General features: G+C 48.9%; 1 protein-coding gene across 6 annotated transcripts in view; it reads left to right on the top strand.

Moving 5' to 3' along the window:
• Window positions 1-25,606, top strand: part of ASAP3 (ArfGAP with SH3 domain, ankyrin repeat and PH domain 3) — a 44,938-nt gene that overhangs the window by 5,771 nt on the left and 13,561 nt on the right. For 4 of the 6 annotated variants that reach the window (XM_057546569.1, XM_057546549.1, XM_057546560.1 and 1 more), the window contains exons 2-6: window positions 15,781-15,853; window positions 15,943-16,088; window positions 19,073-19,147; window positions 20,005-20,097; window positions 20,323-20,372. In XM_057546569.1, the coding sequence (XP_057402552.1) occupies window positions 15,781-15,853; window positions 15,943-16,088; window positions 19,073-19,147; window positions 20,005-20,097; window positions 20,323-20,372 (437 nt within the window). The remainder of the gene's footprint in view (window positions 1-15,780; window positions 15,854-15,942; window positions 16,089-19,072; window positions 19,148-20,004; window positions 20,098-20,322; window positions 20,373-25,606) is intronic. The other 2 variants (XM_007175101.2, XM_057546578.1) reach the window with 1 other exon arrangement.

Below are 25,606 nucleotides of genomic sequence, written 5' to 3'. Positions count from 1 at the left end.
CGAGCCCTGGTCTGGGAAGATCCCACATGCCACGGAGCAACTAAGCCCGTGAGCCACAGCTACTGAGCCTGCGCGTCTAGAGCCTGTGCTCCACAACGAGAGAAGCCACGACAATGAGAAGCCCGCACACCGCGATGAAGAGTAGCCCCCACTCGCCGCAACTAGAGAAAGCCTGCGCACAGAAACGAAGACCCAACACAGCCAAAAATAAATAAATAAATAAATTAATTAATTAATTAAAAAAAAAGATGATTGACAGCCACAGCATAGAGGGGTGTGGCTGAGATCTGTGGAGACTGTCCCGTAAGTGAAGTCAGGCAGACCTGGGTTTGAATTCCTATTGGTTGTGTGACCTCGGGCACATGACTTGAATTTTCTGAACCTCGGTTTCCCCATCTGCAAATCAGGGTGATAATAACTATCTTATGGGGTTGTTTGAGGGGATTACATATAAAGCATCTAGCATCTACCTGGCGCATAACAGATACTTAATTTTATTTAATTCTCTTTTACTAAAAACACAAGTACACCTGCATATAGGATGGTTAAATACATTAGGAACCACAGAGAAAAGGGGAGGATAATTGCAACAGGGATGAGGTAATTACTGTGAGTAAGCACTAAAATTGTGCAGTCCTGGCACCAGAGCAAAAAGAGAAATCTGTGTACCTTGTGGGTGTCCGGGAATGAATAGCTGAGCCTAGGTCTGGATAAAGCAGGTTCTCCCCTCTGCTCTGCCCTTTGCTCTCTCCTCTCTCCCATCCATTCATTTCTTCATCAAACATTCGTTGAGAGCCTACCCCATTCTCAGTCCTGGCTACACGTTACAATCCCCTGGGTTGCTTTTAGGTAGATTTTTTTAAATAGAGATAAAATTCATATTACATAAAATGTACCATTTAAACCATTTTAAAGTGTACAGTTCGGCAGTCTTTATTCACAGTATTGTGCAGTCATTACCACTAATTCTAGAACATTTCCATCAGCCCAAAAAGAAATACTGTGCTCATTAGAAGTCACTCCCCGCTGTCACTTCCCCAGCCTCTGGCAACTTTCAGTCTCTATGGATTTGCCTATTCTGGACATTTCATGTCAGTGGAAACCTACAATATGTGGACTTTTGTGTCTGGCTTCTTTCAGTTAGCATAATGTTTTCAAGTTTCTTCCATATCGTCTGGATTGCTTTTAAAGCAATAAAAATAGGAATAGCAAACACACTAGGCAGTGTTGTAAGCATTTCCCATATACATTTTAACTCATGTAATCCCCATCAAAGGCACAGAGAGATAAAATAACCCAGTAAACAGGATTGCCAAAGAACATACAGGATGTGCGTGCAAGGTATGGGACATGCTTATACTAAAAATTATTCACTGATTATCTGAAATTCAAATATAACTGCATGTCCTGTATTTATTTTTGATAAATTGGGCAACTCTGCTAGCAGTAAGTGGCAGAGCCAGGATTTGGACCTGGGCAGTTCAAAGCACACTTGTGTGCCTTACCTCTCACTCCTCTTCTTCCTACTCAGGGACTCTGACTTAACAGGTCTGAAGTGAGGCTCTGGAACCCTTATTTTTTTAAGCACCCCAGCTGATTCCCCTGGCAGCCTGGGGATGTGTCGCAGGGCCTGGGAATACAGAGATGTCTGCTGGGCAAGATGGGTATCATGCAGCCCTACCTGTATACCTGGCACTGGGTTAGGTACTTAAATGCCCAATCACATTCAGTCTCATGAGGTAAGTGCTATTATTATCCCATTTGACAGGTGCGAAAATGGAGGCTCAGAGAAACTAAGTCACTTGCCCTAGGTCACACAACTAAGAGTACTGGAACTAGAATTTGGACCTCAGAACAGTGTGATGTCCTGAATTCTTAACCCTTGCTGCCTTTTCTGTGTTCCCACAAGGCCTTGCTAGTATCTATTCATTCATTTACTCACTCATTCATTCCACAAACGTTTACTGCTACTCATGTGCCAGGCCCTGTGCTGGGTGCCGTGGCTATAAAGGCAAATGAGCCAATCCTTGCCCTTTTAGCATTTTCAGCGCCATAGAGATTCAGACGTGGTAAATAAGGGCCACGAATGCTCTGATAGAAGGCTGTAGTGGGCACAGGGTGGCATAAAGTCAGTTTTGTCGTGATGGGGAGGGGGTGCCCTGTAAGCTGAGAAGGGAAAGATGGAGTGTTTACTAGGCAGAATGGGAAAAAGGCTTTCCTGGCAGAGGTCTAGCGGCTGGAAACAGTGTGGCACGTTGAGGAAACTGCAGAGTTGGGGAGGACTGGGGTTTAAGGCAGCGCTCCCCAACCTGTTTGGCACCAGGGACCGGTTTTGTGGAAGGCAGTTTTTCCACGGACAGGGGGGGCGGGGGATGGTTCAGGCGGTAATGCGGGTGATGGGGAGCGATGGGGAGCGGGGAGTGGCAGATGAAGCTTCGCTGGCTCTCCCGCCGCTCACCTCCTGCTGTGCGGTACCGGTCTGTGACCCGGGGGATTGGGGACCCCTGGTTTAAGGGATTCATGATGACTATCGAGTTGGGGCAGGGAGGGATTCATCCAGGCCAACAAGGGAACCCAGAGGATGGGCAGCGTGGGGCCCTCTGCTGCTGTGTCCAGGAGGGCAGGCTGGTTCTCCCCAGGGTAGGGTGGAATTCAGGGCTTGGGCCCAGGGGTCAGATGGGAATCTTCAGCGATCCTCCTGCAGAGTTCTTGGTCTCTTAGCTCATCACCGCCGAGCAGTCTCCCGAGGAAAATCCCAGCCAGGAAACTTGGGGTTTGTGGAGGCCTCAGCACACACAGAGGGTGCGGCTCCTTTCCTGCAACCCCTCTTCCTCCCCGCTTCCCACCATGCTGCAAGGGGCAGCTGCTGAGGCTGAGCTGGCAGGGCTGGCCGGGTTCCCGGGCTGGGGAGACGGCTTCAGGGGCCCAACTGAAGGGGCGCACAGCCCGCCACAGGCTCCAGCAGCGCAGGAAGGAAAACAGCGAGAGACTGAGGGATCCTGAAATAATAAATGTCAGAGCTGGCAGGAGCCTTCCACGTCACCGCCCAACCCCTCGTTCCAGACAGGGAGTCGGCCCAGGGAGGGAAGGAGACTGCTCAAGGTCGTACCAGGGGCCGGGGCAGACCTGGGGCTGGCCCCAGGTCCTGCTCCAGGCCTTGCAGTGTAGCTCCTCCTAACTGTCCCAGCCTGGACTCTTGGGGGCTGGGGCTGGGGGCTTATCCAGATGAAAACCATTTGGAGACTTTTGCTCCTGCTGGTGGCTGAAGTTGGGGCAGTTTTGCAGGATATGATTAACCCCGCCTCTGAGTCCCGGAGCTTTGACCTGGAAGGGTCATGTCTGTCAGCTCTAAATTGTATAAGTGGGGAAACGGAGGCACAGACGGAGGAAGGAACTTGCTCAGAGGGATACAGAGGGCCTAATGGCAGAGGCAAGCCTAAAATTCAGTGCCTCCCCTCCCTTCCCCCAAAGTGTTTCTGCATTGCTTCTGAAGATGCCTGACTTCCACCGTTAGAAAAAAATATGACCTAATTTAATCTTCACAGTGATCCTTACAGAGATAAGTGGGGCTCAGAGAGGTGTGATAGTGAGAGAAGGCTCTGGAGGCAGAGGGCTCTACACTTCCTAGAGCTACTGACATGTCCCTGAGCCAGTTGCCTCGCCTCCCCCAGCCTCGGTTTTCTCATCTGTAAAATGGGGAAGATATTAACTACCTCACAGGAATAAACAAGGTAACAAAAATAAAACGAGCACTTAGCAAGTGGGGTGGCGGTTGGATTCATGTAATCAGATCAGCCTGGGAGCTTGGAATCCGAGTGTCTCCTGTTGGCCATCTGCTTTGAGCTGGGCTGGGCTGTGCTCTCCGTCACCCAGTCGAGCCTGGGGTTTAGGGCTGCACCCCCTTTCTCCCACTTGGCCTGGGTCTGCAGATGAGCCCCAGAGTCAGTCTTTCTACCACAAGAATTTTTTTTTGGCCACGCCACACGGCTGGCAGGATCTTAGCTCCCTGACCAGGGATCAAACTTGTGCCCCCTGCAGCAGAAACGTGGAGTCCTAACCACTGGACCGCTGGGGAAGTCCCATCTACCATGAGAATTCATTGAATCACTCCTCTCTTGTTCAGAACCCTGCAGGAGCTCCTCATCACCTGTGGGATAAAACCTAGAGGTTTGGGTTAAAAACATGGATTCTGGAGCCTGACACCCTGGGCTGGAGTCTAGGTTCCACCACTTATCAGCTATGTGAGCTGGAGAGATGCCATACCCTGGGCCTGAGGTTCCTCATCTGTAAAACCTCCTGGGGTTGTGGACAGGATTTGGTGAAATAATGCAAGTCTGTCAGGTGCTTAGAAGAAGCCTGGCATGTGGCAGTGATACAAAAGCATCCCCTCGCCTCTCATTAGGAGCGTGGACTCCCAGAGGGTCATTCGGGGCCCTGCTTAGCCTGAGGCCTCACTGCTCACCACTTCCTCACCGGCCCTGGTAGGTGCCTGCCCCATGAGCTCCAGGCTGCTCCCCAAACGTGCTGACACTCCTACCCGGGGACTTCACCGAGGCGCCTCTCCCCTCTTAGAGTCACCTTCCCCGTCCTACTTTGCTCCACCAGTGTCTCCTCATTTTTCAAGGCTCTGGTGAAGCATCCCTTCATCCCAGGGTGGGGTGGGTGCTCCTGGTCTGTGCCCCCCACAGGCTTCTCTTCTGCTCCAGCCTCACCCAGGCCTCCTCAGCCCTTGGCAAGCACATCCTTGTCTATGTTCTGTCTTCCCCACTGGGCTGTGAGCACCTTGAGGGCAGGGCCCAGCCTGACCTCCCTCTCTTCCCAGCACCTTCACGGCCGGGCAAGGTACAGCCGGACACTCAGTATGTGTGGACGAGCCCCTACTGTGTGCCAGTGACTCTGTTGGAGACCTTGCCCCAGCCCCTCCCTCTACCCCACTGGGTGGAGAGGGGCAGGCTTGCAGATTTGAGGTTCCAGGGGAGATGCTTGTTCAGGGAGTAGAGCTGAGCTGGGATTGCCTGGAGGAGGGATGCTAGCAAATACTTCCCAGTCCCACCCTTGCCCCTCCTTGCTGGCCACCCACAAAGGGCCCTGTGGGGCTCCCTGCTTTCTTTGGATCTGCTAATTGGGCAGGTGGGTGAGCAAAAGCAAACTTTGAGCATGATGTGAACAGGACAGCTCACGTTTGCAAGGGCTACAAACTTAGCCAGTCCTTATTGATTCTATTCCCAGTGGGAGGTGGCTGGAACGGCACTGACTATCATTCCCATTTTGCAGATGTGGACCCTGGGGCCCAGAGACGAGAGATTGCAGACTTGCTCAGGGTCTTGGTATTGGGTCCAGAATAGAACCCCAGTCTCCTCTCTCTACATCCTGTGCTCTTTCTGCTACATGCCCTCTTTGGAATTAGGCAGCAGAGCTTGTGCAACTTCCTTTAGCCAGCAGGTCAGCCTTAAGCCCTTCCTGTCTGCCCCTCAAGGACCCTCCCGCCTGGCCCTTGCCCTCCTTTGCCTCTCTCAGGCCGGCTTCTCCAAACCCCACTCTCTCCCATCCCATTCCTCTTATCAAAAGCTGTGCCCAGACAGCTGTCCATTGAAAGGGGCCCGCTCATATACTAAGGTGTCAAGGGGTTTCAGGTAACAGTGCAGTGGTCCTCAACTTTTCTGAACATAGGAACCCCCTGTCTTCTTTCATTAACTTCCCGTTGTAGAAATTTTCAAACACACAAAAGTAGACTCACCCAGCTTCAACAACTTATTTTGCCAATTTTATGTTTTCATCTACTAGCCCTCATTTTTTCTTATGGAGAATTTGGTATATTCACAGAAAACAGAACAAAATGATGAACCTCCATTTGCTCATAACCCAGTGCTGCCCCGTGCCCATCCCAACCTGCTTCCCCAACTCTTATCTTGTTTTGAAGCAAATCCCAAACATCATATTGTTTCAGTCTTAAATATTTCAATACATAGCTCTAAACAGTAAGGACTTCTTTTTTTGCTTACATAACTAAAATGGGATGCCATTCTCGTACCCTGAAACATTAATAATAATCCCTAAATCATCAACTATCCAGTTTTCAAATTTCCAGTTGTCTCATAATTATCCTAACTTCTTTTACAGTTTATTTTTTAAAAAGCAGGATTCAAGTAAAGTCCATTTGTTGATGGGTGTTTTCAGGCTCCTAAGATTCCCCCTCCATCATTTTTGGTTTCGTTTTTTGTAGTCCACAGGAAAACAAACCAGTGGCCTATTCTGTAGTGTCACATCGTCTGACTGTGCTCACTGTTGCGTTCCCCAGGTGTGGTTTAACGAGTTTCTCCGTTGTCTGCACTTTCTGTAAATAAATCAGTAGTTAGAAATGAAAAGCCCCAGGGTTTTCTGTGCATTTTTGGTCATTTCATTAAATATTTGAAGTGTAACTCGGTTTGCTCATTAAAATATTGTATTTTATTTTTCACAGTTAACATGTAGTTAGTACATATAATTTCATCTTCTCTCGGACATCAAAGATCAAAGGAGCCAGGATTCTGCCACCTCACAGAAGGACCCCCTTTCTTAAAAATTTATCTTACTCAAGTATAGTCGATTTACGGTGTTGTGTCAATTTCTGCTGTATAGCAAAGTGATTCAGTTATACGTATCTATATATATATATATAGAGAGAGAGAGAGAGAGAGAGAGAGTTACACACACATATTCTTTTTCATATTCTTTTCCATTATGGTTTATCAGAAGATACTGAATAGTTCTCTGTGCTATACAGTAGGACCTTGTTGTTTATCCATTGTATATATAACTGTTTGCATCTGCTAATCCCAAACTCCCAGGCCATCCCTCCTTCACCTCTCCCCTTGGCAAACACAAGTCTGTTCTCTGCGACAGAAGGAACCCTTTTTTTTTTTTTTTTAAAGTATTTGTTTTATTTTTATTTATTTATTTATGGCTGTGTTGGGTCTTCGTTTCTGTGCGAGGGCTTTCTCTAGCTGTGGCAAGCGGGGGCCACTCTTCATCGCGGTGCGCGGGCCTCTCACTATCGCGGCCTCTCTTGTTGCGGAGCACAGGCTCCAGACGCACAGGCTCAGTAGTTGGGGCTCACGGGCCCAGTTGCTCCGTGGCATGTGGGATCTTCCCAGACCAGGGCTCGAACCCGTGTCCCCTGCATTGGCAGGCAGATTCTCAACCACTGAGCCACCAGGGAAGCCCCCGAAGGAACCCTTTTTAATGTCAAGGTTTCACTGACCTTTCCTTTACACTTGTACTTTTAGTATTGATTGATTGATTGATTAAGAAATATGGAAAAGGACAAAAAGCTACCATGAATTCAAAAATACGTTTAAAGATTTGTGTCTTATTGATCATAACAGCTGCATTCATATCTGGAATGTGGTCATACTAATTTGTGAGACTTTTTTATTGGTCTGTAGTGCTTACTATATAAGTGTGCCTTCATAGGGCCATGGTAGTAACTCCTTGGATCTCCAGGGCCTGGGGCCCACAGACTGGGAATAAACAAGGGAGTTAGAGTCCAACTGTCCCAGGTCTATCTCGGCCACTTCCTGGCTGTGTGAGCTCAGGCAACTGTCTTTACTTCTCTGAGCCTCACTGACTCAGCAGCCAGATGGGAATAAAAGCAATGACTGTCTTATCAGGATGCTATGAGTCTTAAAGGGTGGATGTCAAATTGCTTTACAAACTGTAAAGCCCTATGCAAGTTTTGGATTGTATTCTTTCCTTAGTTTGTTTGCATTTCCTATGAGACCTGGGGCAAGAAACTCATCTGAGCTTTTGTTTTGCAGTCTGTAAAACGAGGAGGTAATGTTAGATTATCTCCAATATTCTGTGATTTAGTCTCTCAAGGGACAACATCATGGTCCAAAACAAAGCTAGAAACTGGTTTTCTTCTCCTGTGCCAACTATACTTTAATTGGTAGAGGCTACCTGAAGAGCTGCCTCAACAGAATGATGGAACAAAACCAGAGTCAGTGGGAAAAATACTGTGACTGATTAATGATGGCTCCAATGGTCATGGGATGCCACAAAAGGGGTGCCTATGCCCCGTATTATAATGGTCCAAAGGAGTGAATGTCTAATGGTGAAATTTAATCTGCAGCTCTCAAGGCCTTAGCTTTAGCAGCTCTGCCCCCTGGGCTGGGTCACCATGGTTACCACAGCTGGCTCCAAGAATGAAGAATGGCTCCTATTGATGAATCCTGACCCAGGAAGGGGGCATGCAGAAGGCCCTTCCAAGCAAGGCAGCTGGGCATGGCCCTAGTGCTGCCATCTATGATCTTTTGCCTTCAGAGAGCGAGAGCACAGTGTGTGTGTGTGTGTGTGTGTGTGTGTGTGTGTGTGTGTGTGTGTGTGTGTGTGTGTGTGTGTGTGTGTGTGTGTGTGTGTGGAGGGGGTGGGGGGGCCACAAAGGGCAGTATCACCAGCTGGAATTCAGACTTTGTCCAGGCCTAGCCAGGCAAGGCTGCCTGAAGGACTCCAGTTGGTTTTCCAAGTTCAGACATGTCCCTGGTACTCTGAGTTTCGCCTGCCTTTGCCCAGTGCCTGCCCAGGCTCTTGCATGGACTCTTAGCTTTGAGAGAAATCTAAATGGCCATCACTACTAATCCAAAATCTGGTGCCTGAATCATGCTCTACCACCTGAAGTCCCTAAATACTTCAAGGTCACTCCCTCCAGGGTCACTGATTCTTGCTTAGGAACTTCTTCCTGTGTTTGAGCTGAAATCTGTTTCTGTGTCTCTAATTCTACCTCTCAGTCCTGGAAATCCTCTTCAGGGCCAACTTCAATAAATCTGTTTTCTCTCTAGTAGGACAGCCCTTGGAGTATTTGCAGTTGGGGCCCTGACACTGCTGTCAACTTCCTTTTCTTTGGACAGGTCTCCCTCTGTCCCTCCCTCCTCCCTTCCTGTGTGAGGGGATGTTGAGGGCATATGGTAGAGATGGTTGAGCTGAAATTCAGGCTCAGAGGCAGATCCAGTCCCAGGGTCAAAGAAGCCGTGTCCCTTAACCTCTGTGGGGCAGCTTGGTGTTATGGAAAGAACATTGGCCCTGGATTTGACCAGACCGGGGTCTAAATTATGACTCTGCTACTGTTCAGCATTATGTGACCTGGACATACCTGGACATGTTCCTTCCCCTGACAGCTTCATCTATAAAAATGCAGATGGTGATGCCTGTCTCAAACGGTGGCTGGGAGGGTGACAAGTAAGAGTCTGGCCCAGAGCCCTTACTCAGGCACTCAGGACATGTAACATCTTGCACTCTGTGTCTGCCCAGTGACAGAGGTTTCACTGCGGTCCCTCTGTACCTGTGGTTCCCACATCTTGCTGAGCAGGATCATGGGGGTGGGGGGAGGTATCTTCAATTAGCTCAAGGAAAGTTGAGAAATTCCTAAACCAAATTCCGTTTAATTTTGCAATGAATAACATCATTAGCAATCAAATAATAATGTTCTAAGCACTTTACCTATGTGAGTTCATTTAATCTCCCCAACAACCCTATATAGTAGAAACTATTATCATCCTCATTTCATGAATGGGGAAATTGAGGCACAGAGAGGTCACATAGCAAATACCAAAATGGAGCTAGAATTCAAAACCAGGTAGTTTGGGGCCAGCCTCATACTTTTAGCAATGATGATTTACTGCATCTCTGAAAGGTGGAATTAGACCAGTGATCCCCAAACTGGAGCATGCGTCGGAATCGCCGGGAGGGCTCGTTGAAACTCACATCGCTGGGCCCCACCTCCAGATTTTCTGAGTCAGCTGAAGAATCTGCATTTCTAACACGTTCCCAGGTGAAGCTGTCAATTCCCTACTTTGAGAATCACTGACTACTGGGGATTAAAAGGACTCCGTGAGTCCAGAGGCTGAGTTTTGGGTTTTGTTAACCTATCCAGTCACAGGCACGGGGAATGAGGGCTGATCTCATACAGAGGCAGAAAACAAATCACAGTAAAAATCATACTCATATTTTCCAAATGCCCCAAGCCTTGGCACCACGCTGTTAATGTCTGTGATCTCATCGAAGCCTCACAGGAACTCTGTGAGTTAAGTGGAGAATGGATTTTTTTCCCCGTGTGATATTATCTTTCTCCCATTTTAAAGAAGGGGAGGTTTAGAGATCTGGCTGGACTAGTATCATCCAGAGAGATAGTTTCCGGGGGACTGGGGCTAGGATCGTAGCTTGGGACTCATCGTGCTATGGTAGCCTCATTACTGGAGTTCTAAAAACCTCTGTGCCTTTCTCCAAATCCCTTCCCATCCCCAGGCTTTGATCTGAATTTTCTCCTTAAAACGGTATTTCTTTAGGTTAAATTTTTGCCCCATTGTATCATAGAGGGTAGGTGTTATCAGTCATTTATACCCCAGTGTGAATGATTTTCAAATATTTTCTTGAGAAAAGGGTGATTAGAATTCCCCCCTCTTTGTTTCCCCTTCGGGCACTTTGTGTTTATATGTCTGTGAGCCTTTTGAAGGAAGGGGCCGTAAAATAGGCACCAGGAGATGCTTGTTGAAATGAATGAATGATCCTCTCCTTGCCCATCCTTCCCAGAGCAAGCCTCCCTCCTCTAGCACTTCTACCATTTATACCTAGTACTCCCCCACACCGCGTCACAGCGCAGCCTCTTAGTCCAGTGCTCACGGCCAAGCACCACAGCTTAAAGCTTTCCCTGTTCCTCCTAAGCAGACACAGCTCTGCTTTCCCTGGGCTCTGAGGTACCTTGTCCATCTTCCATTATAACCCTAATCACATTGCATTATAAATATCTATTTACTTGGCTCTTTCTTCCCTTAGATGGTAGTGTCCCTAAGAGCTGAGATTGTGTCTCTTATGCAGGATGTGAACACATAGCAGACACTCAATAACTAGGTGAATGAATGAATGAATAGCTGTGTGAACCTTGGTTGCTAAGAGCAGTAGGGGCAGGAATGGTATCTTGCCAGGAAGCCATTTCCTGATACATTTCTGACAAGGGCATCAAGGGACAGTTTGTGGGTGATTAGGATGACTTGCCTGCCTGTACCAGTAAGAGCTAGGTTCAGCTATAAGTGACAGAATACCTAGCATAACAGTGGCTCAAATAAGATAGACATTTACTTTTCTTTCATATAAAAAACATCTACAGATAAGTAGTCCAGAGCTGATAGGGTGGCTCCACAGTCACCAGGGACAAGGCTACTACTTTGTTGCTCCACCATCCATAATATGTGGCTTCTACCTCATGGTCCAAGATGGCTGCCTGAGCTCTAGACATCACAAATGCATTCTAGATAGGAGAAAAGTATGACAGGACACCCCTCCCTTCCTTTTTTTTCTTTTCTTTATTAAATTTTTTTTTCTTTATTTTCGGAGCAGTTTTAGGTTCACAGCAAAATTGAGTGGAAAGTATAGAGAGTTCCCAAACACCCCTGGCCCTACACAGGCACAGCCTCCCCTACTATTACCATCCCACACCAGCGTGGTACATTTGTTATAATCAATGAACCTACACTGACGCATCATTATCACCCAAAGTCCATAGTTTACATTAAGGTTCACTTTTTTTTAAAATTTATTTATTTATTTATTTTTGGCTGCGTTGGGTCTTCGTTGCTTTCTCTAGTTGCGGCGAGCAGGGGCTACTCTTCATTGCGGTGCGCCAGCTTCTCATTGTGGTGGCTTCTCTTGTTGCAGAGCACAGGCTCTAGGCACACGGGCTTCAGTAGTTGTGGCACGTGGGCTCAGTAGATGTGGCTCACAGGCTCAGTAGCTGTGGCGCACGGGCTTAGCTGCTCCACGGCATGTGGGATCTTCCCGGACCAGGGATTGAACCCGTGGTCCCTGCATTGGCAGGCAGATTCTTAACCACTGCTCCACCAGGGAAGTCCCTTAAGGTTCACTGCTTCACCAGGGAAGTCCCTTAAGGTACATTCTATGAGTTTTGACAACTGTATAGTGACATGTATCCACTATCCTGGTATCATACAGAATAGTTTCACTGCCTAAAACTCCTTTGTGCTCCACCTATTCATCCCTCCCTTCCCCCAACTCCTGGCAACCACTGATTTTTTACAGTTTCCATAGTTTTGCCTTTTCCAGAATGTCATATAGTTGGAATCCTACAGTCTGTAGCCTTTTCATATTCGCTTCTTTCACTTAGTAATATGCATTTCAGTTTCCTTCATGTCTTTTGTGGCTTGATAGCTCACTTCTTTTTAGCACTAAATAATAGTACATTGTCTTCCAAGTTTTGGCAGTTATGAATAAAGTTGCTATAAACATCCATGTGCAAGTCTTTATGTGGAAATAAGTTTCAACTCATTTGGTAAATACCAAGGAGAGCAGTTGCTGGATCATATGGTAAATGTATGTTTAGTTTTGTAGGAAACCGCAAAACTGGATTCCAAAGTGGCTGTGCCCTTTTGCATTCCCACCAGCAATGTATGAAAGTTCCTGTTGTTCCACAACTTCACCAGCATTTGGTGGTGTCAGTGTTTTGGGTTTTGGTCATCCTAATAGGTGTGTAATCCCTCCCTTCCTTTTTTTAAATAAATCCATTTATTTTATTTATTTATCTTTTGGCTGCGTTGGGTCCTCGTTGCTGCACACGGGCCTCTCATTGCGGTGGCCTCTCGTTGCAGAGTATGCGCTTCAGTAGTTGTGGCTCGCGGGCTCCAGAGCACAGGCTCAGTAGCTGTGGCGCACGGGCTCAGTTGCTCCGCTGCACACGGGATCCTCCTGGACCAGGGCTTGAGCCCGTGTCCCCTGCACTGGCAGGCGGACTCTCAACCACTGTGCCACCAGGGAAGCCCCCTCCCTTCCTTTTAAAACTACTTTCTGGAAGCTAACAAATGATATATCCGTTACATACCATTGGTTAGAACTGTCACATGACCACATTTAGCTGCAAGTTAGGCTGGGAAATGTAGTCTTTTTTTTTTTTTGGCTGCGTTGGGTCTTCATTGCTGTGCGTGGGCTGCGGTGAGCAGGGGCTACTCTTCGTTGTGGTGCGCGGTCTTCTCATTGCAGTGGCTTCTCTTGCCGCGGAGCATGGGCTCTAGGCGCATGGGCTTCAGTAGTTGTGGCACATGGACTCAGTAGCTGTGGCTTGCAGGCTCTAGAGCGCAGGCTCAGTAGCTGTGGTGCGCGGGCTTAGTTGCTCCGCGGCATGTGGGATCTTCCTGGCCCAGGGCTCGAACCTGTGTCTCCTGCATTGGCAGGCGGATTCTTAACCACTGCGCCACTAGGGAAGCCCCGGAAATGTAGTCTTTATTGTGAGTGGCCAAGTGGCCATCTGAAAAGTCAGAGTTCTAATTGCTAAAGAGGAAGAGAGAATGGACTGGGAGCCAACCAGCAGCCTCTGCTACACTGCAGGGAAGAGAGATCCTCTCAAACTAGCTTAAGCACTAAAGGGAATTTGTTTGCTAGGTTCAGGGGTATTTCATGGAGGCCCAAGGACAGGAAGTACGGAAGGGCCTCTGAGGGTGAAGGATCTGGAAAGTTGCCAGAAACCAGGGCAGCTCTTCTCTTGTGCTTCTCTGTGGCAGCATGGGTCTCATTTGCTTCTTTCTACACATCTACTTTGTTCTTTTCCCTTTGCTTAAACACTTCCAATCAATTAGCTAGCTTTCCAGAGCCCGATTCCAAATTCCTTGGAGAGAGAATCTGATTGGCCCAGCTTAGGTCAAGTGTCAACCTGGTCCAGTCAACTCTGGCTGGACAAACAAGGCAGCAAGGGCCCAACTGTAGAGGGGTTTTCAGAGAACAGGTGTCATGGGATAGGAAGACTCCCCAAAGGGTATCTAGAGCATGGACATAGACCTCTCAGGTCTGTGTCCCAGGGCTTTGCAAACCATCATTCATTTAGGTAAACAATTATTGAGCACCTTTTGTATGCTAGGCACATGGATCTGCCTTCTAGGGAGTTTTCTAAATCTCTTTGGAATTTGTACATATCTTTAACCTGCACTGTCTTTTGGAGTGAAGTCCTAGCTCCTTAAATTAATCAACTCTTATCTTTCCCTTTCAAGTTTCAAGGTGGGAGTCAAGGGCTTTGGCAAACACGTGTTTCCCCGTCTAGGTCTTTGGGAACTACAGACATGTCCGCATTCTCCCCTCTTGTCTTTGTCTCTCAGATAGAAACGTCTTAGTTCTTTAGCTGAGTCAGTTATGGCCCCCTCTCCCCAATCTCCCTAAGTCCTCAACTTTCTTTCTTCAGCTCTGGGATGGGCCTCCACTGGTCCCAAACATGAAAGTATCTCAAGGTCATACTCAGGGGACAGACTGTTAGGTTTCTATTCCCTGGAGGAAAAGTACCCAGAATTTGATGGGTACTTTTTAGCATCAGGAGCAACTGCTGACAATCAGAGGTACTGTTCATTTAGGACACACTCTGTGCTCAGCACCAAACTAAACCCTTTATGTGCATCGTCTCATACATACAGTCCTCATAATAACCCTGAGAGGTAGGCATTATTTCCCTCATTTTACAGATAGCTAATCAGGGAGCTCAGAAAGAATAGGCAACTTGCCCAAAGTCACACAGCATCTGGGCAGTGGAGCTGGGCTTCAAAACCAGACCCCTGTCCCTCCAGAGGCTTCCCGTGTGCCCAAGGCGTCTGAAAACACTCCGCATTGCCTCCAAGGACTGCCTTGTGCTTGTCCTCCTGTGAGTTTGGTTTAGAATCTTTGCAGATACCATTCCAAATGTTTGCTAACTCTTGCCACATTGAAGTAACTCTTTGGCGATCAAATTTTGATCCCATTATCGTCACTGGACAAAATAGGGTGGGGCAGGGGTCAGGGTGCAGCCATCGTGTGTGGATGGAGCGCTGTATTAGGGCACCTCCGGAAGCCCAGCTCTGCTGCTTCCCCACTATTTGACTCTAGGCAAGACCCTCCCCTCTCTTGGCCTCAGTTTCCTCATCTGTGGCTCTGTGGGCCCTTTGCAGCCCTAATTCTATAATTTCCCACTTAACTATGCATTTCATGAGGATTTCATGAGGTTGGCAGCTTCTATACCCCACTGAAAGAGGGGTGTGTCTGGGAGGTTTCCATCCGGGCTGAGCCGCCTGGGGTATGTGACTCCTGCACGTGATGCTGTCACATCTTCTGGCTTCCCCACAGTCTGCTGTTTGTTCTGCAACCCCTGGAATTTGGGGTTGCCTGATATCGTCCCAGCAATTCTCTCCAGGGGAGCTGAGTGTCCACCTCTACCCTCCTCATCTCACTGCCCACCGATGGTGTCCCAGACTCTTCCTCCTTATCCTCACGTGGCTGCTTACTGAGCCTGGGGTTTGGGGAACAAGTCTTTCCCCATCTGAGTCTTTCGAGAATATAGAGATGTCCATGTTTTCCTCTGGTATTTTGCTAAGCGTCGTGTATGTATCGTCAAATCATTCTCTCAGCAACTCTGTAGTGTCATCCTCATTTTGCAGACGAGGCACCCTAGGCTCAGAGAGGCAAACAGATTTATCTAGGTTGACACACTAGTTAGTGCCAGAGCCGAGATTCAAACCCCGGCCTGGCATACCCCACTATGCCACGTGCCTTGGAATTGCTGTGTTTCTTGTCCCGCATGAGGAGAAAAGCCTGGCCTTCCTGGTGTGGTGTGACTGATCTGTGGCTTCCCACGTGGTCTGGGTGGGGGAGGGTGGTCTGTTTATGTTTCTTCGGGGTGCAGGGGGACCCTAGGGAGGGAACTATGGGTGTGTTTGGAGGGTGGGATCGCAGAGTCAGGCACCCTTCCCGGCTGAGCATCCCTGAACCTCTGTCCACATTTGTTTCCAGATGCTGGAAGGAGACCAGGCCATCCTACAGAGAATAAAGAAGGCTGTGCGGGCGATCCATAGCTCCGGCCTCGGTGAGTGAGCCTGCTTGGTGCCAGCCTGGCGAGGCAGCCCTTTCCCCAGCTCCAGCCTGGAACTAACTCTGCGCCTCCCTGCTCCACAGGGCACGTGGAGAACGAGGAGCAGTACCGAGAGGCCGTGGAGTCCTTGGGCAACAGCCACCTGTCTCAAAACAGTCACGAGCTGTCCACCGGCTTCCTGAACTTGGCCGTGTTCACCCGCGAGGTGGCCGCGCTCTTCAAGAACCTGGTGAGGCCCTGCTCCTCTTTCACTCAGCCTCAGCCCAGGCTCAAGGCAAATCTAATCAGTGACTTAAAAACCCGACTGGGAAAGGGTTGGTTTCCACCCTTCTTCCAGGTTTCCCTTGACCTCTAGTCTCCCTTGACCTCTGACCCATGACCTGAGGTTCCTTTCCAGTTCTTTTTTTTTTTTTTTTTTAATATTTATTTATTTATTTTGGCTGCGCCGGGTCTTAGTTGCAGCATGCAGGATCTTTAGTTGCGGCATGTGGACTTCTTAGTTGTGGTGTGCGTGTGGGATGTAGTTCCCTGACCAGGGATTGAACCCAGGCCCCCTGCATTGGGAACGCAGAGTCTTACCCACTGGACCACCAGGGAAGTCCCCCTTTCCAGTTCTGACCTCCTATTTGCATTCTTCTTCCTCTCTGACTTCTTTCCGGCCGGCGTCTCCTCTCCCCTCTCTCCCTCCCTCCCTGCCCTCCTCCTTCTCCTCTGTGGTGAGCACCCAGGAGCAAAGGGGGTCTCACAGTGGGGAGGAGCCCCACTCAAGGGAGGGCAGGCTCAGGTTCCTGTCTTTGCACCACTGCCTCTCCTTCACCCTCTTTGTCCTCTGCTTTCCCAACCATACCTGCTTTGTCCTCAAAGGCAAGAACGTGCCTTGCCTCAGCAAGCCTCTCAGCTCCTGCACGTAGCCCAGTGGCCTCAGGTTCCTTCCTGAGATGGCCTCCTCCCCGTCCGCCAAGTCCCTGCCTCAAGGCTACCCCAAGACATGAGCTCTTTCCTGGTGCGGGCATGGTTCTCAGTACTTCACGTGTGTTAACATTTCATCCTGGAGCACAGCTCTGTGGGGTTGTTTTTACTATTGTCCCCCCTGTACAGGCTAGGAAGCTAAGACATGAGGTTAAGCACCTTGCCCGAGGTCACACAGCTGATTTGAACCCAGCATCCGAGCACAAGCCTGGCTGTACCACCTCCCAGGAAAGCCTCTCTCCCTTCTCCCTCTAGGCTCCATAGCTTTTGGCCCAGCTTTCGTGGCTGAAACTCCACCCAGGGCCCTTCCTGGCTGGCGGGGACCACATCATCTCTACGAGGCAGTTTGCTTAGTGATCAAGCACCCACACCTCAGGCTTAGACTCAGGCCTTGAATCCCTGCTTTGCTGCTCACTAGGTGTATGACCGTGGGCAAGTCCCTCAGTCTGCCCAAGCCTCATCTGTAAAATGGGGATAACAATGGTCCCCACCTCACAGAGTGGTGATGAGGACTTCGCAAGTTAAGTGCCTGCTCCGGGGTAGCGGTCAGTTAACATTAGCTAATATTGCCGTCTGTCATCATTTTGTCTCTTTGCGTAGCACTGCCTCGCACCCTGTCCTGCATGTAGAGGCCTTTAACAGTGTTTGGGTTCAACTGAATCAGTGACGTCTTTTGTCTTTACCTCTCCTTCCCTTGTTTCAGTCAAACTAGTGTTTGCTGAGGGTCTCCTCAGTGGTGGGCGATGTACCAGGGGCTGGTGACACAGGGAAGAGTCAGACTGCCTCGGAGAGCCACAGCCTAGTCGAGGAACTGAGATGTGAAATGACACCAAGCAAGACCAGCAGTGTGGCACAAACTCAAGGACCCAGCGGCTTGGGTCAGAGGCCTAGGGCTGCCATGGCTCAGAAAAGGGGAGGTCAGGGGGCTTCCCTGGTGGCGCAGTGGTTGAGGGTCTGCCTGCCGGTGCAGGGGACGCGGGTTCGGGCCCTGGTCTGGGGGGATCCCACATGCCGCGGAGCGACTGGGCCCGTGAGCCACAACTGCTGAGCCTGAGCGTCTGGAGCCTCTGCTCCACAACAGGAGAGGCCGCGATGGTGACAGGCCCGCGCACCGCGATGGGGAGTGGCCCCCGCTCGCCGCAACTGGAGAAAGCCCTCACGCAGAGACGGGGACCCAACACAGCCAAAAATAAACATAATAAATAAATAATAAATAAAAATTTAAAGAAAAAAAGAAAAGGGGAGGTCAGGATAGGCCATAGGAGGAAGTAGTCAGGAAGGCTTCCTGGAGGAGGGGAGGCCAGAGCTGTACCTTGAAAGGTGGGCTGAAATATTAGATAGGCTGTTTTGAGTTGCCAAATGACAGAAATTCAACTCAAACTATGTTAATTTTTTTTTTTATGTCTTTTTCTCTCTTTCAATCTTTTTTTTTTTTTTTTTTGGCCACGCCACATAACTTGTAGGATCTTAGTTCCCCGACTAGTGATTGAACCTGGGCCCACCCAGCCCCAGCAGTGAAAGCACCAAGTCCTAACCATTGGACCACCAGGGAATTCCCTAGGTTAATTTTTAAAAAGAGAATTCACTGGCCCCTGTAATGGGAAGTCCAGGTAGGCAGCTGGTCTTAGGCTCCTTTTCTTTCTCTTAAAGAGTTTCTCTCTGTCTCTGCTCAGTGGGCAGGCCCAGGTTCACACCTTACATAAGAAAGACAATCTTTCTTCCGTGACTTTGGCAGAAAAGTCCCAGGAAGTATTCTGATTGGCTGGCTTGGGTCACGTGCCTGTTTCTGATCCAATCACAGTAGCCAGAGGGTGGGGCACTCTGGTCAGTTCTGACTCCTGTGTTCACCCCATGTGACCATAGGGAATGGGTTCCCCACATTATAAGGGGAGTGGAGGAACTAGCCAGACAGAAACAACAGATGGGTGCTACAGGTGGACCTCAGAGGGTCCGAGAGGAGAGGTGAGGGTGTCCCTCTGGCAAAGGGACAAAGACAGGCTGACCATGGATGCCGTGGATTGAGCAGTGAGGTGATAAGGCGGATTAGTCAGGGGAGGGGAAGAGCTTTCACAGGAGGCCGACCCCGCCACCCCTTGTACTCCTTCACCTTCTTGTCTTTCTCTCCCCTGCCTCCTTTACCCCAGTGCTGTCCTTGGCCTTGCAATGCTTCACCGTACCCTGAGCCCCTTGGGGCTGGATGGACAGTCACCAAAGGTGGGGTATGGGGGTCTCTGCTTTTTCCAGGTTCAGAACCTGAACAACATTGTCTCTTTCCCCCTGGACAGTCTGTTGAAGGGGCAGCTGAGGGACGGGCGACAGGTGAGTTTCCATGTGGGCAGCAGGGGGAGTGCAGAGGTGGTGGGATGGAGCAAGACAGGGGTGGGCAGGAGACCATAGGGGAGGCAAGGCTGGGCTGAGGACGGAGGCCAAGCGAGGCTGTCACAGTGGGTGTGCTGACCCCATATTACTGACCCTCAGGATGACAGGAGGACCTGGCCCTGGGGTGAGCCTAGGATGGCTGACTTACTGTCTGCCAGGGCCCTTTACAGCAACCCAATGTGGGGGGTTCTGTAGGTGCTGTTATCCCCATTTTGCAGTTGAGGAAACTGAGGCTCAGGGAGTTTGGTACCTGCTTACAGTTTACACAGCTGGTCAGTGGAGGAGCCAGTGTGAGAGTCAGGCCTCCTGACTCCCATGCTTGGCTGCTCTCTCTGCAGCAGGCAGCTCCTGGCTCGAGGCAAAGTAGAACTCAAAGAGAGTAACAGAATAATCTCCCTGGGAAGTCTGCCCCAGAAGGCCCCTGAGAGGTTCTCCCCGCAGAGGCTTTCCTCCTTGCCCCAGGAACCACCCAAACCAGACCAGCAGCTTTTTCTCCTGGTAGACTGGGGCACCTTGGAAGTTTGGGGGTGGGGGGAGGGGGGCTGTTCTGAAGGGTGTGAGCAGCCTGCTGGATGAGGCCCAGGCAAACTAGGCCAGGGATCAGCCAGGTCTCTCCGGCTTGCTGTGTGGCCTCGGGTAGACTTCTTAGCCTCTCTGTGCATGTGTCCCTCCACCTGTACCTTCCTGTTGAAAGGGTGAGCAAGTACCAGGCAGGAGAAAACAGTGGGGTAAAGTTAGGGGAGGATTCTGATCTTTATCCTCCATCCTTTTCCTCATGGTGATTTCCATCTTCTAAGGGAGGGGACTCAGGGCAGACCCCCCAAAATCTCCCCAATACCCTAGGCCTGAGCCTACCAATTCAGACGGATTACTGGCAACTGCGGGAAGAGGTCAGTTGGGAGAAGGGGCTCAGCTCTGAGAAATGGGGTTGGTTGGGTCTATTTTGGGGGGTCAGGTTTGCAGTCAGGGCTATGTGGGCAGGGGGTGGTTGGATTGTGGCTCTGAGCGGCACAGGGGAGCATGCAAGTGCAGGGTCCCCCTCATGGTAGCAAAGTGTACTGTAGATTCCAGACCCCAAGAGCCCCTTTGGGCAAATTGTTCTTTCTGAACTACAGGATTCCAAAAAGCAACTGGAGAAGGCATGGAAGGACTACGAAGCCAAAATGTAAGTGGCTGCGGCCAGGGTGGTTTGTCCAGGAGAGCAATGTTTCTGTTGCAGCGGGAGGCTGGATATGGGGAAGAACCTAAGTGCTGCCAGGGCACGTCACCCAGAAGCGCATGGTACCTCGCTCTCTAGAAATGTTTATGGGGGCTGGTTTATGCCCAGGCCTGACGGGAGTCTGGGGGCTGGACCACGAGATGACTAAAGGGGAGCTATTGTGAAGGGACCCCAAGATGCTGCTTTCAGAGACCCATCTGCTCAGTGGTGCCAGACGTGGGCAGAGAGATGGGAAGGAGCATCCATTTACTCAACACCTCCCTGTGCCAGACATCCCTCCTCACGCTCACCCAGCCCTGTGAAGGAGATAGTAGCACCCCAATTATCAGAGGAGGAATTAGAGGTTCAGAGTGGTTAAGTTACTTGCCCGAGACCATACAGCTAGGCAGAGGCAGAGCTGGGATTCACGTTCGTTGATCCTGTTTCTGCAGCACCGGGCAGTATCTATAAACATTTAGCTGGACATAAAGGATGAAAGGCCATACCCGGGCCTCTTGTGTGCAACACACAATACTCCAGATTTCTCACTAGCTACTGGGACATTAGGGAGACAGAAGGAGTCCCAGGTACCCAGTAACCAACTGCCCCTGAGCAGGGACTCCTCAGGTTCTGCCTGCCAAACTCTGTCCAGGTCCTGGCCCCAGCCCTCAGCCAGGACCCAGCTGGGCCCACTGTACCTCAGGGCACCGTTTGCTCTTCTTTGTAAAATTTTGGCTTCTCTTGCATTTTGCAAAAGCAATGTGTTCATTATGAATAACTTAGAAAATATGGAGAAGTAGAAGAGGAAACATTTTTAATTATCTCTAGGAGAAGATGAGGGTCATGTGGGGGAATACTAGTACTACTAGTAGGTTCTAGTACTTCTCTGTTGTTAGAATTTTTTACATAGTGTGTGTAGCACTGTAATTTCATCATTTTAAAAAAGTGGAGGGTGGGGGAGAGTTCCCTGGTGGTCCAGTGGTTAGGACGCGGTGCTTTCCCTGCCGTGGCCCAGGTTCAATCCCTGATCAGAGAACTAAGATCCCACAAGCGGCATGTCGAGGCCGGGGGTTGGGAGGGGGAAGCGGGGGGAGGGGAAACTACCAAAAACCAGGAAGAAGATCCTTCATTTCCAAGCCTAAAGTATTAACATCTTTCTAGTCATTTTTCTATATATAAAGAAATATTTTTACAAAACCGAGATCATAATAATCATACTGGAGTTTTTTTGCTTAAAAATACATTGTGACCATCTTTCTACATCATTACATATTTTTATACAACGTCACTTAAATGGGTGCACTGTGTGTCAACATATGCATAATCCACAATGTATTTAATCTGCCCCTGTTGTTGGGGAAGCATCCTTGGAACTAAATCCTTGCTCCCACCCATAATTATTTCTGTAAAATCCTTCCAAGAAGTAGATCCTGGAGCTTTATTGTTCCTCAGGCTCCCAGCACCATGGGGACCTCCCTGAGTCTGAAGGAGGCCGAAACTCCTCCTCCCCCCCAACGAGGATCTCCATCTACACTCCCGCTGTGGGTGTAGATCTTGTGGTGAAGGGTGTGGGAGCTGTGATGAGCGTGGCCATCTGTTCTCATCAGAGGCCTAGGGAGGGGTGTGGACACGCAGGCAGGTGATCTTTCTCTTTATGATTTGATGTGTAATCACATGGTCTTCATCTTCCTGAGTGACCTTGACTAAGCCCTTAGCCTTTTAGCCTTTCAGGGCATCATCTACTAAATAGAAAGAATAAGCCCTAACTTGCTGACCTTCCCCAAGTAGCTCTGCTTTTACCAGATTGATATATTGATCTTGCCTGTAAGGTTTCATTTAAAGAAAAGACTGTGTGTAATGATGGGGAAAGGGGCTTGTCTGAGGTTACGCAGTGAGTTATCGATAGGGCCTGGGCTAGAACCCAGGACTTCTGAGTCTGGCCTTCTTCTTCCAGTGGTCTCCTGGCTCCTGCTTCTATAACATAGGTCGAGCTACATGTCCTGGCACAGGTGTCTGTGTACATTCGTTTTATGAGGGCTCCAGGTATAGCTAGATATTAGCGAGCCATGAGTTGCTGTGTAATTCCACCTCATTCTTACCAAACCAGTCTGGGCAGCAACTGCAAGGGCCCAAGGGCCCTGATAGCATCTGTTGAATACCACCAGGATCCTCACCTCCTGGTTGTTTATATATGGGGCTCCCCTCTCCACCTGGGGCTGCTAAGAAGGGCATCCCAGGCCCTGTGCAGGGGACACAGTTATCTAGGCTGTTCCATTTTCAGGGATGTTTCCTCATCTGAAAAATGGGGCCAACGATACCTTGCAGGGTTGATGTGGAGATGAAATAAGTGCAGTGCATATACAGCACCTGGCACTGCAGTTCAACATGTACTTATTGGCCATCTTTCTGCGCCAGAACTGGGGCCAGAATAACACAGCAAGGGGTTCAGAGGCAGAAGCCCAGACCTCTGCTCCTAGCATTTCCCCGACCAGCCTGGGATCTTGGGCAATTACCTCCCTTCTCTGATCTCAGCTTCATCTTTTGGAAAATAGTCCCTGACCATGATCTATCAGAAAAGACACTGTGACTGTCACCAGCTGGGGGAACCAGGCAGGGAAGGGGGGATGGAACAAATCTGAGCCACAGTGTTCGTTACCAGTGCTGTCCCTAAGGCTCTAGCATCAGGCTGACTTGGGTTCAAATCCTCTAGTACTTAGCAGCTGTGTGCCTTGGACAAGTGACTTATCTGTAAAATGGAGTAATGACTCCTGCCTCATGAGATTATTGCTTTAGTGTGTGAAGGGCCTAGCAGAGCACTCAGCACAAAATTAGCACTTAAAAATAATTATTAATAATAGCAGCTAATACTTATACTTACTTAAGAGCTTCCTTTGTGCCAACTGCTGTGATAAGCTCTTTACATCTGTCATCAGTTATTCATCTTGGAAGGGAAAGGTGCTATTATCCCCAATTTATAAGTAAGTAGTGAGGGAAAAAATATCACCACAATCCCTGCCTTAGTGGATCCCACTGGTTTGTAAGCAAGAAGAGAGGTGGGTCCCAAAATAATGAAAATACAAAGTGACAGTGCTATAATGAAGGCATCAGCACAGAGGTGGCAGAACAGGCAGGCAGTTTTGGGGTGGAGGGAAGGGTGGTTGGGAAAGGCATCATAGGAGAGGTGGTTCAAGGTGTAAGGTTGGCAGGTGCATGATTCATTTTGATTCCTTTCCTCCCCCATCTCCCTCCCCCCTGACCTCCTCACTCGACTGGTACCTGTTCCTCATCCCCTGAATAATGTTAGACTGTGGCTGTGGTCCCCTTCTCAAGTTATCTCTGTCTTCTTAGTAACTAGCCTTTCAGCACTTTTCACTCCTGCTGCAACTCCATTCAAAGAAAATAAAAATATTCCTAACATTTGAAATGTTTATGAAACATTGGTCATACTTTGAGGACAGGGAGGGAATGGGATTTGCTATTTTCTTTGTGGGGTTGTATGCGGTGGAATGAAAGCACTCCCAGCTGTTAGTTTGAGGTGTATCAGGTCATTTCAGGTGACTCTCAGATTTTGTAGGGAAATCTTTGTAAATTACCATAGCTGAGGCTGAGGGACAGAGCTATGGTAATTCACAAGGCCATGTATCATACTTCACAGCTTATTTTCATCCTGAGCTAAGTAGCTTCTGTCCTTTAACCTCCACTAGACCTTGCATAAAAAATATTAAATAAATAAATAGGAAGTATGCTACACTAAAAAAATTATCTAGGGAGTTTCCTGATGGTGCAGTGGTTAGGACTCAGTGCTTTCACTGCCGGGGGCCAGGTTTGATCCCTGGTCGGGGAACTAAGATCCCACAAGCCACATGCAGCCATAGGTAGATAGATAAATAAATGCATAAATAAATAAAAATAAATTATCTAAGGGAATCATCAAGTTATTACTATAATCATCAGTATCATTAGCATCACCATAATCCTGTCATTTATTGAGGGCTTACCATACACCAGGGACTGTACTAAATGTTTCCAATGCATTAGATCATCTGAGAACTAGGCAGTATTAGTCTCATATTTGAAATGGGGAAACTGATGCTTAGAAAGATTTATGAGGTTAAGTAAGCGAGGGAGCTGCCATTCAAATCCAGAATCCACATTTCTAGCCACTGTACTATACCGTGGCTTCCTTTTTGTCCATATACTCTGGAGCAGACTTCTTTCCACGCCAGTTTATATAGATTTCCCCCATCCTTTTTAACAGCTGCATAGTATTCCTATATGTGCACGTAGCATAATTTATTTAACTACTTCCTGTTGATAAATATTTAGCTTATTTTTTCATTTCTCCCTATTTATTTACTTATTTGGGGGGGGGCATGCCACGTATCATGCGGGATCTTAGTTCCCCCACCAGGGATCGAACCCATGCTCCCTGCAGTGGAAGCGCAGAGTCTGTTAAATCTGGAGCACCAGGGAAGTCCTTCTCACTTTTTGCAGATATGGTAACAATGTAGACAGGAGCTGCCCTTGCCCTCTCCCAGCTGCTCTGCCCCCTCAGTCTCCCGCCCTCCTTAGCAAGCTGCCAGACTCATTGTTGCTCAGGCCTGGCCATCACTTCTCTCTCTGCTGCTCATCTTCAGATCCCAAAAAAGCATCTGCCCTGACCCCCAGGCCAGTTCACAGGGTCAGTCCTCACCTAACTCCACTCCCCTGCCACAGATTCCCTCTTGGGGTATCATAAAGCTTTAGGGAAATGAAGAGTAACCACTTCTGAGAAAATTTAAAACAAACAAAACGACACACACACACACACAAAAACCCCTGCAGAACTCTGCTCTAGAGCAGTGGGTTTCACCCAGGGGTGATTTTGCACCCCCAGGAGACATTTGTGGTCATCACAACAGGGCAGATGCTACTGGCATCTAGTGGGCAGAGGCCAGGGGTGCTGCTAAACATCTTATAATGCACAGGACGGCCCCCACAGCAAAGACTTATCTAGTCAAAATGTCTGTAGTTCCAAGGTTGAGAAACTGCTCTCTGGGTCTCCAGGGACAGATTCTGCAAATAAACACCATTCCAGAGGTCTGACGTCAGTAAGGTCTAGAACTTTAGAACCAGAAGGGGCCTGAGAACTCAGTCTGGGCCATTGCTTCCTCAGTTTACAGATGGGAAAACTGAAGCTTAAAGGGGCCTATAATATTATA

The sequence above is a fragment of the Balaenoptera acutorostrata genome, chromosome 1, assembly GCF_949987535.1.
Source record: "Balaenoptera acutorostrata chromosome 1, mBalAcu1.1, whole genome shotgun sequence".
Lineage (NCBI taxonomy): Eukaryota > Metazoa > Chordata > Mammalia > Artiodactyla > Balaenopteridae > Balaenoptera > Balaenoptera acutorostrata.
This window is presented reverse-complemented; position numbering and strand designations above follow the sequence as displayed.